Source organism: Camelus bactrianus, chromosome 4, assembly GCF_048773025.1.
Source record: "Camelus bactrianus isolate YW-2024 breed Bactrian camel chromosome 4, ASM4877302v1, whole genome shotgun sequence".
Taxonomy (NCBI): Eukaryota; Metazoa; Chordata; class Mammalia; order Artiodactyla; family Camelidae; genus Camelus; species Camelus bactrianus.
In genome coordinates, this window is record NC_133542.1 from 18,516,366 (window position 1) to 18,530,852 (window position 14,487).

General features: G+C 37.5%; 1 protein-coding gene across 3 annotated transcripts in view; it reads left to right on the plus strand.

The window, feature by feature from the left end:
* Positions 1-14,487, plus strand: part of MLLT3 (MLLT3 super elongation complex subunit) — a 241,104-nt gene that overhangs the window by 169,217 nt on the left and 57,400 nt on the right. For all 3 annotated transcript variants that reach the window (XM_074361513.1, XM_074361514.1, XM_074361515.1), the window contains one exon: positions 4,763-5,461. In XM_074361513.1, coding sequence (XP_074217614.1) covers positions 4,763-5,461 — 699 coding nt within the window. The remainder of the gene's footprint in view (positions 1-4,762; positions 5,462-14,487) is intronic.

The following is a 14,487-nucleotide window of genomic DNA, read 5'->3' on the forward strand; positions in this document are numbered from 1 at the left end:
TTTCTTGGCTTGCCCCTTTATTTTAAGCTTTTCTCAGTCATTGAATGTTAAGTGTTTCTTACAAACCATCTGTATATGACCTTTGTCTTTTTACCCCATCTAACTGTATATCTTTTAGTGGAAGAATTTAACTTTCTTTTAAATTCTGAGTGATGCTTGATTTTGTTACTTTTCACCTAATTCATTATTTATATTTGTAACTTTTAAAATTTTTCTTCATTTGGTTTATATTTTTAAGTTGATATTCATTTCCCAGTTTCCCCTTATTTATGTGTTGGTTATTCTGTGCTTTTCCATTTCATTATTGGCCACCTTCCCTTTCAGTTGCTCATAAATCCAGGTTTTTTCTCCTACTTTAACATGAGAAATGATACCAATGTTTCCTCTCACCTTCACATGCTGATCCTCCCCTTTAGTGTTCCTAAATTTCTATGCAGATAATTTAATTTTTAGGTCCAGATTTTGGTTAGACTTCTCGGTGTCAGGAATTCATATTGAACACTTATGTTACATATTCCATATAGTTTATTATCCATTTAGATTTAATTCTGTATGGAAGGCAAAGCACATTCCCACACATGAATGGATTCATTTCTGATTCAGTTATAGTTCCATTAGAATTCCATCCCAAGTCCTTTCCTTAGGTGGAACAGTGGCGATGTGATTTTTGAATCCTTAAATTTTGGTAAATACTTTGTTCCCACTGAAGGATGTTTTCTTCCGGCTGTCTAGCTGTTACTGTCCTTTCTTCTCATTTCCAGTGTCACAAATGAGAAGTCCAATGTTAATTTGATTATTTTTTAATATTAAGTAATTGTTCTTTTTGGTGATTTGTAAGGTTTTCTTTTTAGGCTTAAAGTTTAGGAATTTTAGTGTGATGTTCTTGAACATGTGCCTTTTCCCTCATTAGTCCTGGCTAGGTCTTGGGGAGCCCTGTTAAGTTTGCAATTCAGTCTTTCCCTAGTTCAGGAAAATTGTCTTTCATATTACTTTAAATATTGCCTCTCTTCTATCTTTTCCTTTTCCCTCTTCTGCAGACTCTTTGGAAACTCTTCTTATGGTTGGTATGTTAGTTAAGTTGCCTTAATCTGTTCTTCAAGTCTTTTTTGTTTTTCCGTTATGATTTTCCTCTCTTTGTATTTTCAGTTTATGCCTTGAGATGTCTTCCAGTTGGTCCTTCATTCATTCTAATTGACCAGTTAGAGTCCATCTTCTCCTTTAATTTACCTACTGAGTTATTCATCTTGAAAATTTTACTTTTTAAATTTATTTTGAGTTATTAAAAACTGTAGAAATTATTTTTTGCTCTCCACTTGACTCTCCTTAGGTAGTCATGCTATTTTTGACTTCAGTATTTCATCTCTATCCTTCAAGAGATCTGTTAGGTCTGCCCTCTCCCACTCTCTCTTATCATTAGGCATGCCATTTATATGTGTGTTGGGGTTCAGGTCAAGCTGCTAGGGGACCTTAGGTTGTTTTAATCCTGTAAGGGATGGAAGGTACCGGCATGTCAGCCTTCACCGTAGCAGCAGGCATGTTGTGTCTTTCATGTGTACTTGGAGGACTCTGTCTTCCTTCTGGTCTTCTTGCATTCCCAGCCTCAAGAGTAGAGGAGACTCTACCCTCTCCTTCCTCCTGAGTGCCCCCTGAGCACCTTTGGGGCCAGGGAGATTGGCCACATTTGTGCAGTTATCTATGTGTCAAACTATCTTGGGTCTTGCTTGGAGCCCTACACCAGCTGTCTCTCAAGATGCTTGTAATCCCATGGCCACATTCTTCAGGCCGCACTCACTACCTGCCATCCCCTGGATATGACCAGTTCAAGGGGGATGAGTGGGTTGGATTTGGGATTGAGGTGGGAGAAGGTAAGTCAAATCCAAAGTTCTTTCTCTCCTCAGAATCCTTTTATATTTTATTCTTAGCCTCAGTTGGGATTTTATCCCTCTGTGCCATTTTCATGTGTTTAATGGCATTACAGATGAAATTTCTATTTTGAAAGCCTATCTTTGACTCATGGTTTTCCCCATCCCTTCCTATGCATAACATCTTGGACAATACTAGTTTTTAGAAAGTGTCCTTTTAAGATGCACTTTGGATGCGTATAAAGAGTATACTGGTCTGAGATAAATAAAACTCTCCAGAGAGAGTTTATCTGTCCATATGCAAATTTTATTGAACAAGATGTAAATTATCTGAATATCTTACACAACACAGAAGCCAGTTAGAGTAGGACAGAGACGAAATAGGTAGATGAAGAAACAGGAGCTGGAGAAAGAATCAGCTTTGGGTTATCAGTGATCTAGGAAGAAGACAGGGAGATAACATGGAAATTGAAAGTCACATATAATCATTATTATCTTGGCCAACAGTTGCAACCTGCTCTTTTAAGCCATCTACTGGACTTACTGACAAGTAGTATTTGAAGAAATTATAAACTAAAGGGACCCATTCTGTTCCAGAAAATTAAAATAGGAAAGCATTCAGTAGACTCTCAGTGGATGAAAGAAAATACTGTACACTATATTGACAAGTTGTAAAGTTAGTACAAGTCTATGTATATTTATGTTTAAACAGTCGTTTGTCTTAAATATTTGAGATTTGAATTATGCACACGTGCTCTTCCTAATACTGATATTCAGTTTATCCTAATCAGCCTCAGGCAAAGAGAATTTGAATTATACAACATGTGTAAGCTTCACATTGAATGGCAATTAGTCTGTGCTGTTTAGTAGCACTTAATATTGAGGTTAACGGTTAAGTAAAAAAATTTAAAAAGCCCGTGACTTGATTCCCAGTATATATGGGATAGGTAGGCTGAGAATCAGTAAAAGATTTTATTCTGTGTCAGTAACAATTTAATTCCTGACTTTGTGTCTAAGCCTCTGTTTTATATTTATTACATGTGTGAATATGGAGTCAGGTGACATCCATTTGAACTTCGCCATTTATCACAGGCCCAGGCCAAAGAAAATGTAGCCCTCTAGAACAGAATCCATTCTCTCACCTTTTTGTTATTTTCTAAATTTTTATTTGTCTGGCATATTGTCATGGAATCTGTTTCTCTTCTTAACTCTGAGTTGCGTTAGCTTAAAGAAAGCTTTTTGGTGAAGTGGAAGGAGCAAGAATGGTTGGGTCACTTGCTTGTACCAAGATTTGTTGGGTGGGTGAAAAGGTGACAGTAGGCTTTTAATACTCGGACCAACATGAGGAGTAAAATGTTATAAAATTTCTGAGTTTTGAACTTAACATCGTATGTATGCAGTCGACACAAGAGCTTGAACTTTCTATGTCGTATAACACTGTGTACTTTGCCTTAAGAATTCTAGTTTGTCCTACAAAAGGAGTTTAAAAATAAATCAAGAAAGGACTGCTATAGAAATTGTTTTCTGGGGGTGGGGGAGTGCCGAAATGTTGCTATTTTTAAATGCTTAACACTAGAAAGTATGTTGGTAGGTTGAAATTTGTATATTTTTAAAAATTATATTTACAAAAATATATGTAATACTCCATGAAGGTGGAGCATTTAACAGCAATGCTTGGGTGTTCTAGAGCCATAATTGGAATACTGATTGCAAATTGCCAAAATTCAGTGGGTCGACAAAGCAATTAAAAAAAATCTCAAGGATATTAGATTTCAAAATGTTCTCCCTTAATTTAGTCTGTCCATTATACTTTATTTTGATTATTCATAGTATTGCTTAACATGCCAGGAAATGTCTTGTAATAGAATTTATAAAATACTGTCTTTTTGATAATAGGAATATGCACTGTCTTTAGTGTTCTGTTTTAAAATCTCAGATTAAGTGGTTAACTCTTTCCTCATGATACTCAAGAGTAATTGCCAAAGACTTTTCAGTCCATTAGATGACCATTAGGTGAAATCTTTGTTCTGCTAGACTTTTCTTTTCTTTTCTTTGCTGGTGGATGGGAGATGTATCCCTTAAGGGAACAAATTTAGTCAGAAGAAAAAAAGCTTTTTATCTTTATTATTATTATTATTATTATTATTATTATTATTATTATTATTATTATTTTATTTCCTTTTGGGGTCTTGTGATTCTTTATATTAAAAAGTCATTTAAAATTTAATATCATCTGGCCTCGCATTGTGACCCTTGGCTGTTTTCTACCTCCTGTTCAATCTTTGCTGTAGCTGGATGCTGCTCCCCAAATATAATCAGTACTTTAATCTCTCATTGTTTTAGTTCATTCTAGTCCCTGGTCTTCAAGTATTCTTTTATCCTTCTCTTTCTAGTAATTGCCTGCTTATCCTTGAGGATCTAACTGAGGTGTTAATTCTCCATAATTTTCTGAATTATTCTCTCCATCCTCCAACAGAATCAGTTACCTCTCTTCTTTGTGTTGGGATAGCCCTTTATAGGTGGCTCCGACAACAACTATGAATCACAGATGTGTCATCGTTATTAAGAGTGGGGGCCATGTGTTATCCAGCTTTGTCTCTTCTAGGACAGGCATGTAGTGAACATTTGTTGAACTGAAATGTTTAGAACGCCATGCTTGTCATGATTAAGAAGACAGCTTGCCTCATTAAATTCCCCGATCACAGTAGCCTGCACTCACTGCCCTTCGCCCACCCTGCTCCCACCTGTTCTATTGTGGCTGTCGGTTTCCATTAAAATGCACTTGGGAGCCTTCTGCAGAGGATCTCTTTGCGTCGTCGCTCCGGTGCATGGAAGCTGGCTGTGGGGTCTTCCTTGACGTTCTGTTCTGAGAGTTTCGCTTTCTTCCCGCCTTCCTGCAGGACCCTAACCGGAGCATCCATACCAGCAGCAGCAGCAGCAGCAGCAGTTGTAGCAGCAGCAGCAGCAGCAGCAGCAGCAGCAGTAGCAGCAGCAGCAGCAGCAGCAGCAGCAGCAGTAGCAGCAGTAGCAGCAGCAGCAGCACCAGTTTCTCAAAGCCTCACAAATTAATGAAGGAGCACAAGGAAAAGCCTTCTAAAGACTCCCGAGAACATAAAAGTGCCTTCAAAGAACCTTCCAGGGATCACAACAAATCTTCCAAAGAATCCTCTAAGAAACCCAAAGAAAATAAACCACTGAAAGAAGAAAAAATCGTTCCGAAGATGGCCTTCAAGGAGCCGAAACCCATGTCAAAAGAGCCAAAACCTGACAGTAACTTACTCACGATCACTAGTGGACAGCAAGATAAGAAGGCGCCCAGTAAAAGGCCCCCCATTTCAGATTCCGAAGAACTCTCGGCCAAAAAGAGGAAAAAGAGTAGCTCAGAGGCTTTATTTAAAAGTTTTTCTAGTGCACCGCCGCTGATACTCACTTGTTCCGCTGATAAAAAACAGATAAAAGATAAGTCTCACGTCAAGATGGGAAAGGTCAAAATTGAAAGTGAGGCGTCTGAGAAGAAGAAATCAACTTTACCGCCGTTTGATGACATTGTGGATCCCAATGATTCCGACGTGGAGGAGAACATGTCCTCTAAATCTGATGTGAGTAGTCTGCTCGGTTTTCCTCCTTTCCCTGGTCAGTTGGCAGGTTTTATTTCAGATAGCTTCAGGATAAAGACAGAGGAAGGAAAATGACGGTCGAACCATAAAATGGTAGCCTGGAAATGAATATCCTTAACTAATGGAAAGGAAACGAAATCATTAAGGAATCTGCAGATGTGTAGGCTGTGATTTAAGTTGTTAAAGGAAAAGTATGTTCCAGGATACAATAACGGGTCATTTGAATAGCAGCAGAAGAATCTAGATGCTCATTGGAGCTTAGTCACTGTGCTTTTCAGTGATTGCTGATTTAGGAAAGTGAGAAGAATGCAAAATAAAAGTAGAATGCACCAGAAAATAAATTTTAAAAAGAAACAGAAATATAATAGAGTGCAGCTATAATGTTGATCTTTTTGATCAGTGGAATGAAGTAATTTGCTTCCATAGATTGAAAACTGGTAATAGTATTTTTTTCCGCATAGTTTATTGAGGCAAAAATTGATGTAATAATTTACTGTTTATTTAAAATGTAAAATTTGATACATTGTAATGTATGTATGTGCCATGCAACCAGGTTGTGATATTTTGAAAATGAAATATTTAATTTTTTTTCCCTGTCATGTAGCCACTGATTTGGAAGAGCCAGGGTGTGTGATCTTCATTACAAGTTTTGCTGATGGGTAGGATTATCTTTTGTAGATTCCTAAAAGACCATCTGGCCATCTAATACCCCCACCCTCAAAGTTATTTGATACTGAGATTTAAACTTATGATTACAAATTTCTCAGAGTTGAAAGGGATTTTCAGGTTATCTACTCTAACCTCCCCTACCAGTGTAAGAAATCTTACACTTCTAGTGACAGAACTGTTAGTGATTCAAGTATTTCATTCTATTTCTGGAGAGTAAGTATTATTTACTATGAAATTATCTCCTTCCTATTTTTCTCTAACTTTGGCCTTCTACTGTTACTCATCAGTCATCATCAGTCCCAATAACCTCCTTAATTTGAGTTGTCTGTTTCTAGACGATGGTCAAGGAGGACATCTGGCTAAAAATTGCTGGCAGTTTTAGGATACTTCTCTTTCTGTCCCATAAGGAAGCTCCACCAAAGTTCCCAGTTCAAATACTGGCAAGGGGTAGAAGGCCTTAGCAGACTTTCTCTGCATTTATACTGCTCTGGGTAGAAAGCCAGCTGGGGTGAGGACGTGGCATCAGTACCAATCCCTCCCTAGTCATCCAGACTCCACCTCCTCCCTCCGACTCTCTGTAGTTAATCTCAAAATTGTAATAGAAGATCAGATTAGGGGCCAAGTAGTATATAAAATACTGGAGCTTGGGTAATTTGTTCCAGTGCTTGGTAAAGGCCTTCTAGTGATGGTTTGTGAAATGGAAATGAAAGCTAATGGGTTTGTCCCAGTGTCTTAAGCATTTATTTTTCCTCCTTTGCTTTTTACCTCTCCTCTTAATTCAAAACTTGCTCTTAATGCAGATGTCCCTTGAAACTTTTTTTGTATGTTTGCTTTTTATTTCAAATCACCTTGAGATGTTCACTGATGCTGTTGGGGTGTGATTGTCTGTCCTTCCATAATCTGACATGTTGCAATTCTTCTAGAACAGAGGTTTTCAAATGGTAGTTCGTGATTTACTGGTGAGCCATGAAATCGATTTAGCATGTTATCACTAGTATTAAAAAAAAGAAAATCAGAATACATTGTAATTAGTATGGGTGAGTAATGGTTTCTGAAAATTTTATTTCAGAGACTGTGTGTATTTCTGATAGTAGGCTATGGTCAGAATTTTGAAAGGCACCTTTCTTGAATTTTTGCTGATTTGTGAGAAGACCAAATGGCTTTTATAAAGCACTATTGAAGGCTCTTTCTACATGAAATTATCATAGATCATCTTCCTCTTTAGATAATTCTGTGTATTCTTATTTTTTGTTTGTCGTTTGCTCCCTCCCTTTTCTATGTAAGGTATGGCTTTTCTTTTCCTAAACTTCATGTTCAACTTGATAGATTTATTTAAAGCAATACCTTGAAAAATGTTCTGGAATGAAGAGTTAGAATTGTAATGTTGTACAATAGGTAGCAGATTTTCCAAATGATTTATGACATGCTAGAGCTGTATATCCAGTGGTCCTAATAGGAGTTTTTGTAATGTGCTTTACCTATCATTACAGAAACAGCCTCTAAAGACTTCTGGGTATTATTTGGGTATAAAACCCAACAACTGTACTTTCCTTACCGGTTTTCTGGTAGTAATGCTTTTATTGTTGCTGCTATTGGCTTAATTCTCTATGTAGGTGGTAGAACAGAAGAGAATTGACAAAAGTGGTTCCAAGTGTGCCAGGGCCCAAAAGACTTTCTGTGAATAAAGAAGAATAAAAGAGGGCTGAAACTCCCTTTATCCAATGGTAAAGGTAGCCTTTGTTTGGCCTTTCTCCTACCTGGTGTCCCTCCTGGGGGTAAGACCTAAGGAACAGGAAGCAGTTGTAATGGAGAGCACTAAACAGCTCATTGCCTCCCTTGGCAAGGAACTGATTGGATAGCTTGGGACAGGCCCAATTTCAGGGGACACCCTTCACATTGTCCTGGTGGTGAGTGTGTCTGTGTCTGAGTAAGTGAGATCAGATGATCTGATCTGTCTAGGGACCTTTCCAGCTTCATTATTTGATGATGAGCCAGATTTATATTCATTTGTGGAGGGTTGTTTCAGACATAGCAGGCAGAGATCAAGGGCTTTGGAAACAGAAGAAAGACACAGAAAGAAACTGGATGAGTGTGAAGAAGTAGGAAGGGCCAGGGAAAAAAGATTATTTACCTGGTATGTCTGTGAAGAAATCATCTCACCTTGGTATAGGTTGGCTACAGTTAAGGGGATGAACTTTTTAAAGAAGTGTTTCCATAATTAGATTCAGCTTTTATATAAAAATAAAAATCAATGCTATTAAGATGGATTAGGAAGCTTAGATCATTGAATATATGTTTATATGCCTGCATTTTTTGAGGGATCACTTACTTGTTGATACGTAAGTAAGTAGGTAGTAAAGTAATCAAGTAATTAGGAGTCTCACTCTGGTGTCAGACAGGCTGTGATTTGAATCCCAGCTCCACCAGTGATCTTGGACAAACAATTTGACTTTCCGTATTTCTTAGTTTCTTCTTTTGTGAAATAGAGATCATAATAGCACTTAAATTGTAGGATGATTGTGAAAATAGTCAATCTGAGTAAAGCATTTAGCACACTAATCAAAAAATGTTAGTGAGCCGTTATTACGATTTGGCTTCTGGCAGTCTTTGTACCCTATAACTTTGAAAGAGATCTTTTGATGTTCAGAAATACTGCAGAATTCTAGTGTCCTGTTTCAAGTGTGGGGGATAGTACTTGAAATATGTCACATTGCTCTGAGTTTTGTCTTGAGGAGGTACATGGCCTTGATACTGGTATGCACGTGTAACATGGTAACTGGAAAAATACAGGACAAAGCATCTCAGTTTTAAATCAGAAGTTAAGCCAAAGTTTCCCAGGATCTTTTTAATTAAATGAGATAAAGGGCAAGGACTTACCTAGCACTGCATTGGTAAGCACTTGAGAGGTTTTATTTTTTATTTTTTAATTTTTTAACATTTTTTATTGACTTTTTCCATCCTTTCACTCTCAATCTATTTGTGTTCTTCTCCCTAAAGTGGGTCTCTTGTGTGTGGCGTATTGAAGGTTCTTGCGTTATTATCCAGTCTGCCACTCTACATCTTTTGACTGGAGCATTTAGTCCATTAACATTTACAGTAATTAATGATAGATGTGTGTTTATTGCCATTTTGAACTTATTCTTGCAGTTGATTTGGTATTTCCTCTTTGTTCTTTTCTTCTTCGTTTTGTAGTTTGGTATTTTCCTTTGTATTATCTTGGATTTTATTTAGTTTTTGTTTTTATTTAGTTTTTTGTGACTCACTTGTAAGTTTTTGGCTTGTGGTTACCCTTTTTTGTAAGTCTATTAACCCATTAGTATAACTGTTTGTATTAAACAGATAGTAATATAATCTCAAACCCATCCTACCGAGAACAAAAAATTAAAAAAAAAAAAATACTCTATTTCCTTGCTTCCCTCTCCCACTCTTAATGATTTAGATGTCTTCTTTTACAGTTTTGTGTTTATTCTATTTGTAATTCATGATAGTTATCACCTTTCCAGTTACGAGTTTCTCATTTTTGTGGCATCCTGCTTCTTTTCTACTTAGAGTAGACCTGTCAATATTTCTTTTAGCATGGGTTTAGTGTTGCTAAACTCTTGTAGTTTATGCTTGTCTGTGAAATTATTTCTCTCTCCTTCTATTCTAAAGGATAGCCTTGCTGGATAGAGTATCCTAGGCTGCATCTTTTTTTCATTCAGGGCTTTGAATATATCTTGCTACTCCCTTCTGGCATGTAGTGTTTGTGTAGACAAGTCAGCTGAGAGCCTTATGGGGGTTCCCTTATAACTCACTCTCTGTTTTTCTCTTGCTACCTTTAGGATCATTTCTTTATCCTTGACTCTGGCCATCTTGATTATGATATGTCTTGGTGTGGGTCTATTTGGGTTCTTCCTGTTTGGGACCCTCTGCGCCTCCTGTACTTGGATATCTGATGCTTTCTTTAGGTTTGGGAAGTTTTCAGTCATGATTTCTTCAAATACCTTTTCAATCCCCTTTGTTCTTTCTTCCCCACTGGAACCCCTATTATGCGTAGATTGGCACACTTATATTATCCCATAGGCCCCTTATATTGTTTTCATTGTTTTTTATTTGTTTTTCTCTCAGCTGTTCTGATTGGGTGCTTTCTGTTGTCCTGTCTTCTAGGTCACTTATTTGTTCCTCTGCATTATCTCGTCTGCTTTGTACAGGCTTTAGATCAGCTCTCACCTCAGCAAATGAGTTTACCAATTCTACTTGGCTCTTCTTTATAGCTTCAATTTCATTTTTAACATATTTTATATCTCTAAACACTATCTCTTTTAGTTCCTTTAGTACTTTGATCACTCCATTTTTGAAATCTTGATCTAGTAGGCCATCAATGTCTATTTCCTTGATCGTGCTTTCAGGGGATTTCTCTTGATCTTTTAATTGGAAGTGGTTCCTCTGCTTCTTCATATTGCTCACATCTCTCTGGCATCGTGGCTTAAGAGTATCAGTTACCTATTGTGGTCCTTAAGACTTTATTTATTTATCTATCTAAAACCTATGCAGGAATAAAACTTTTAAAAAAAGAGAGAGAATTTTAAAAGAATGGAGAAAAAAAAAGGTTTGAAAACAGTGTATAATCAATAATAGAAGAACAAGTTGAAGCAGAATAGCAATTGTGTTGAGACATCTTTTAAAAACCTTTAAAAAAAGGAGAAAAAAATCACAAAACAATATTTGAAATATGTGTATAATCAAAAACAGGAGATTAAAACCAAGAGAAATATAAATGAAATGAGATGGATTTCTTAAAAATAATAAAAATTAAAATATTTTAAAAGAAAAATTTTGAAGGGATTAAAACTGGAGACATGTACAATTGTTTAAAAAGTAAAATTTTAAAAGGCAATAGAAAATAGAACAGATTTTTAAAAAAGATAAAATAAGAGAATTTTAAAAGAAGGGAGAAAAAGAGGTTTGAAAACTGTATAATCAATAATAGAAGAGCAAGTTGAAGCAGAACAGCAATCGAATTGAGACATCTTTTAAAAACTTTTTAAAAAGGAGAAAAAAATCAAAAACCAATATTTGAAACCTGTGTGTAATCAATAACAGGAGATCAAAACCAAAAGAATTAAAAATGAAATGAGGTGTATTTTTTAAAAATAATAATAGTAAAAAGGTTTTAAAAGAAAAATTTAAAAGGGATTGAAACTGTAGACATATACAGTTGCTTAAAAAGTAAAAATTAAAAAGGTAATAGAAAATAGAACAGATATAAAAAAGATTAAAAAAAAAAAGATATGTGTTCTCCTGGATACTGTGTGCTCTTAATGATTTTATCGAGAAGTCTTTCTGTCTTCACCCTGTTTTGCGAACTCAGCTTGCTATTTCCAGAGGCCCTCTGTTGGCGCCCTCATCTGTGCTGCTCCCAGTGCCTGTCGGCAAGCAGATTGCGCCCTCTCCCAACGCTGGGTCAGGTGCTGAGCTCTTACCCGGTGGGCAGGTGGGTCACTCCCCTTCCTGATGCCAGTCAGATGCTGCACTTGCGTGAGGCAGGTGGGCGGATTGCGTCCCTTTCCAGCATGGCGGTGGTCAGGTGCTGCGTTCCTGCCAGGAAGGTGGGTGGCAACCCGCCCTTTGAGAATTTTTAAAATTGTTGTTACTATTAAAAGAAGATATCCTAAAAAACTGATTTATCTTTGGATTACTACCTATTTGGCTGAAAGAATAATTTTTAAATAGGTTTTGCAATTCCTAAAGTGCTTCTCATTTCATATAGAAATCTAATATTGTCACATGAAAGTGCATCAGGATTTTCCTCTACAGAAGAATTTAGAAGGTTGGGGTGGACAGTGGGTGTGGTGGCGGGTAGGGAGGCAGAGGGGACTGTTTTCCAGTGTGTGAGCATTTAGCAAATACTGAAAACAAGATAAGGGCGTATCTTTGTTATGTATGTAAATGTTAGCATTAAGATTGTTTTACATTCAAGAACTTAGGTAATTCCCATTAGAGTGAAGCTGCTCTTGGTTTAGGAATTCATCTTTTTGTGGTCATTTATGGCAAATGGCTGTTTCTAACTAGTGACTGGCACTAACTAGGAGCTAGAAAGGGTGAGGATCTGAGAGTATCTGGATCAACTAAAAGTTTGTAATTGTGGTCTGTATTAACCTGTATAAATTTTAATTGACAATGAAAGAAGAAAATCTTTCACTCTTCCTGTAATTCGCTGGTTTTTGTTTTTCACAGCTCTCTGCTTGTAAAGAGAAGTTTATTGCATTGATCTTGTTTGTCCTCTGAGGAAGTTTGGTATTCACAGCAGAGAAGGAGGGGAAAACAGTAAAAGCAAATTGAAATAACCATTTATGATGGAATTCGGTTATGGTAGTAATTTCCTTATCATTGCCTTCACTTTTTTACCTTGCTTTGTAGACATTTAATTGTCATTTGAAAGTGCAGAAGTTAGAAGTTTTAATTATCTTTCCTTGTAAATGGGCAGACTGCATTTGGTAAAGTGTTACATACTTCAACCTGCAGTGTGAGAAATGAGATGGTAATCGTGTCTTGATAGCTTGGCTTACCAAAGTGTTTTTGTGGATAAAATCTTGCGGGAGAAAGATGAAATCTCATCACATGGAATGTTTTTTTCCTGAGGGTGGGTGGTAGTTCAGATACAGGGTAAAGACTTCAAACCACCTTAGCAGAAATGTCTTTGGGAAAGAAAAAAAAGGCAAAGGAAAAAGAAACTTCCCTTCTTTTGTGGTGCCTCATTTCCTCCCGCCCCACCCTGTCCCTTGCCCTGCTTACACGTCTGGAGTTGGCAGTAAATGTCCTGCTGTTGAAACACTGGCCTGAAGGTTTTATGTGATGGAAGATTGTCACAGTCAGAGAAGAAGGTCTTTACTGTGTTTCCAAAGTGGCTTTTTAATGACTTGTAATTCCAGCACATGCGAGAGCTGTGAAATCTGTAAGGATGGTGAGCGAGCAGCTGGGGAGGCCACGTATTAAAAGGGTGCCCTGACTCTCCGGGGGCAGGGTGGGGGTGATCTAGTTCTGGAGTCCTCTTCATTTAATAACTGGAGGTCAGCATACCTGAAAGAATACAGGTTTTCCTTGGGTAGGTGTTGCCCAGTGTGGGACATTCATGAACACAACGGGCAGACAGTTAACTTCGCTGGATGCATGGAGATATTTCACCTGCCATATTTTCTGATGCTTGGTTGGTTGTTATCGGTGTTAGATGTGAGCAGATGGAGGAGGGTACAGGCTAGCCAGTCAATTGTTGGTTTATTTAGTCATCTTCCTCACTTATTCCCTAAAATTTGAAGCAATCAAAAGGAAGATTTTTTTTTTTTTTAAACCGAGTTAGAACCTCTTTCTCTTCCTTGTTTGGGTACCACATTCAGTCCTAAAGGCTTTTCAGTTTTTAAGTTAAATAATTCCTTTGTATCCCTTAGGTAGCGGAGGGTCACAGACAGACAGGGGGCCCTTTCAGTGCAGGGTAAGTTGTCATCTGTAATTGCTAATACTCAGCATTTTCACTTGCCTGTATTGAACTTTAACTCTCCCCCAATAAATGTCCTGAGCCTCCTTCAGGAAAGCTGCATTGCCTAGCCAGTGCATTGTTGTTTCTTACCCTAGGGCCCATGATCTTTATGTAATTGTCCCATCTGTCATCTTGAGACACAAAGTCAGAGATGCAGCTCAGCATGGTCTTTGCACGACTAAATTTACCATCATCAGGATGCCTCATGTCTGTAGCTGAAGACTCTTATTATCCCCATTTTACAGATGGGGAAACCGAGGCTCAAAGGTTAAGAAACTTGCCCCAGGTTGCCATGTTTATACGTGGTAGAGCCAGAATTTGATCCTACTTAGTAGGGAGTGCACCCAAGAGAAATTTTGGGGTAAACCCCATCTTATTTTCCCAGGAATTCATGTTATAATTGTAGGGATGTTTTACTTATGAATCATATTTCTTTGCCCTGCCTGTTGGTGTGGGCTTTACCAACAGCTTTCCAGAGGTGACAAGTTGGCCTCATAGGTGGATTTAGCATACAGTCAGAACTGAGGCAAGTGCTCTGAAACATCCAGGAACCTCTAACTTCTAATCCGTATTTGCTTAAACTAAGATAGACCCTCACAGTTCTGGATTTAACATTATTATAATGTATCATCAGTGCCATTTCCCTGCTCCCAGAATTTTCCCCACTTGCTTTTGTGTGAGAATTTATGTTTAACAGAGCTGAGCTGCAGTATCGAGCTTTCCCAGAAGGTGCCACCAAATAACAAATGGTATCCTCCAGTTTGAAGATTCCTTCTTTTTGAATCTTCCAGTTACGTTTAGTTATTTCATTTTATAATGTCTCTAA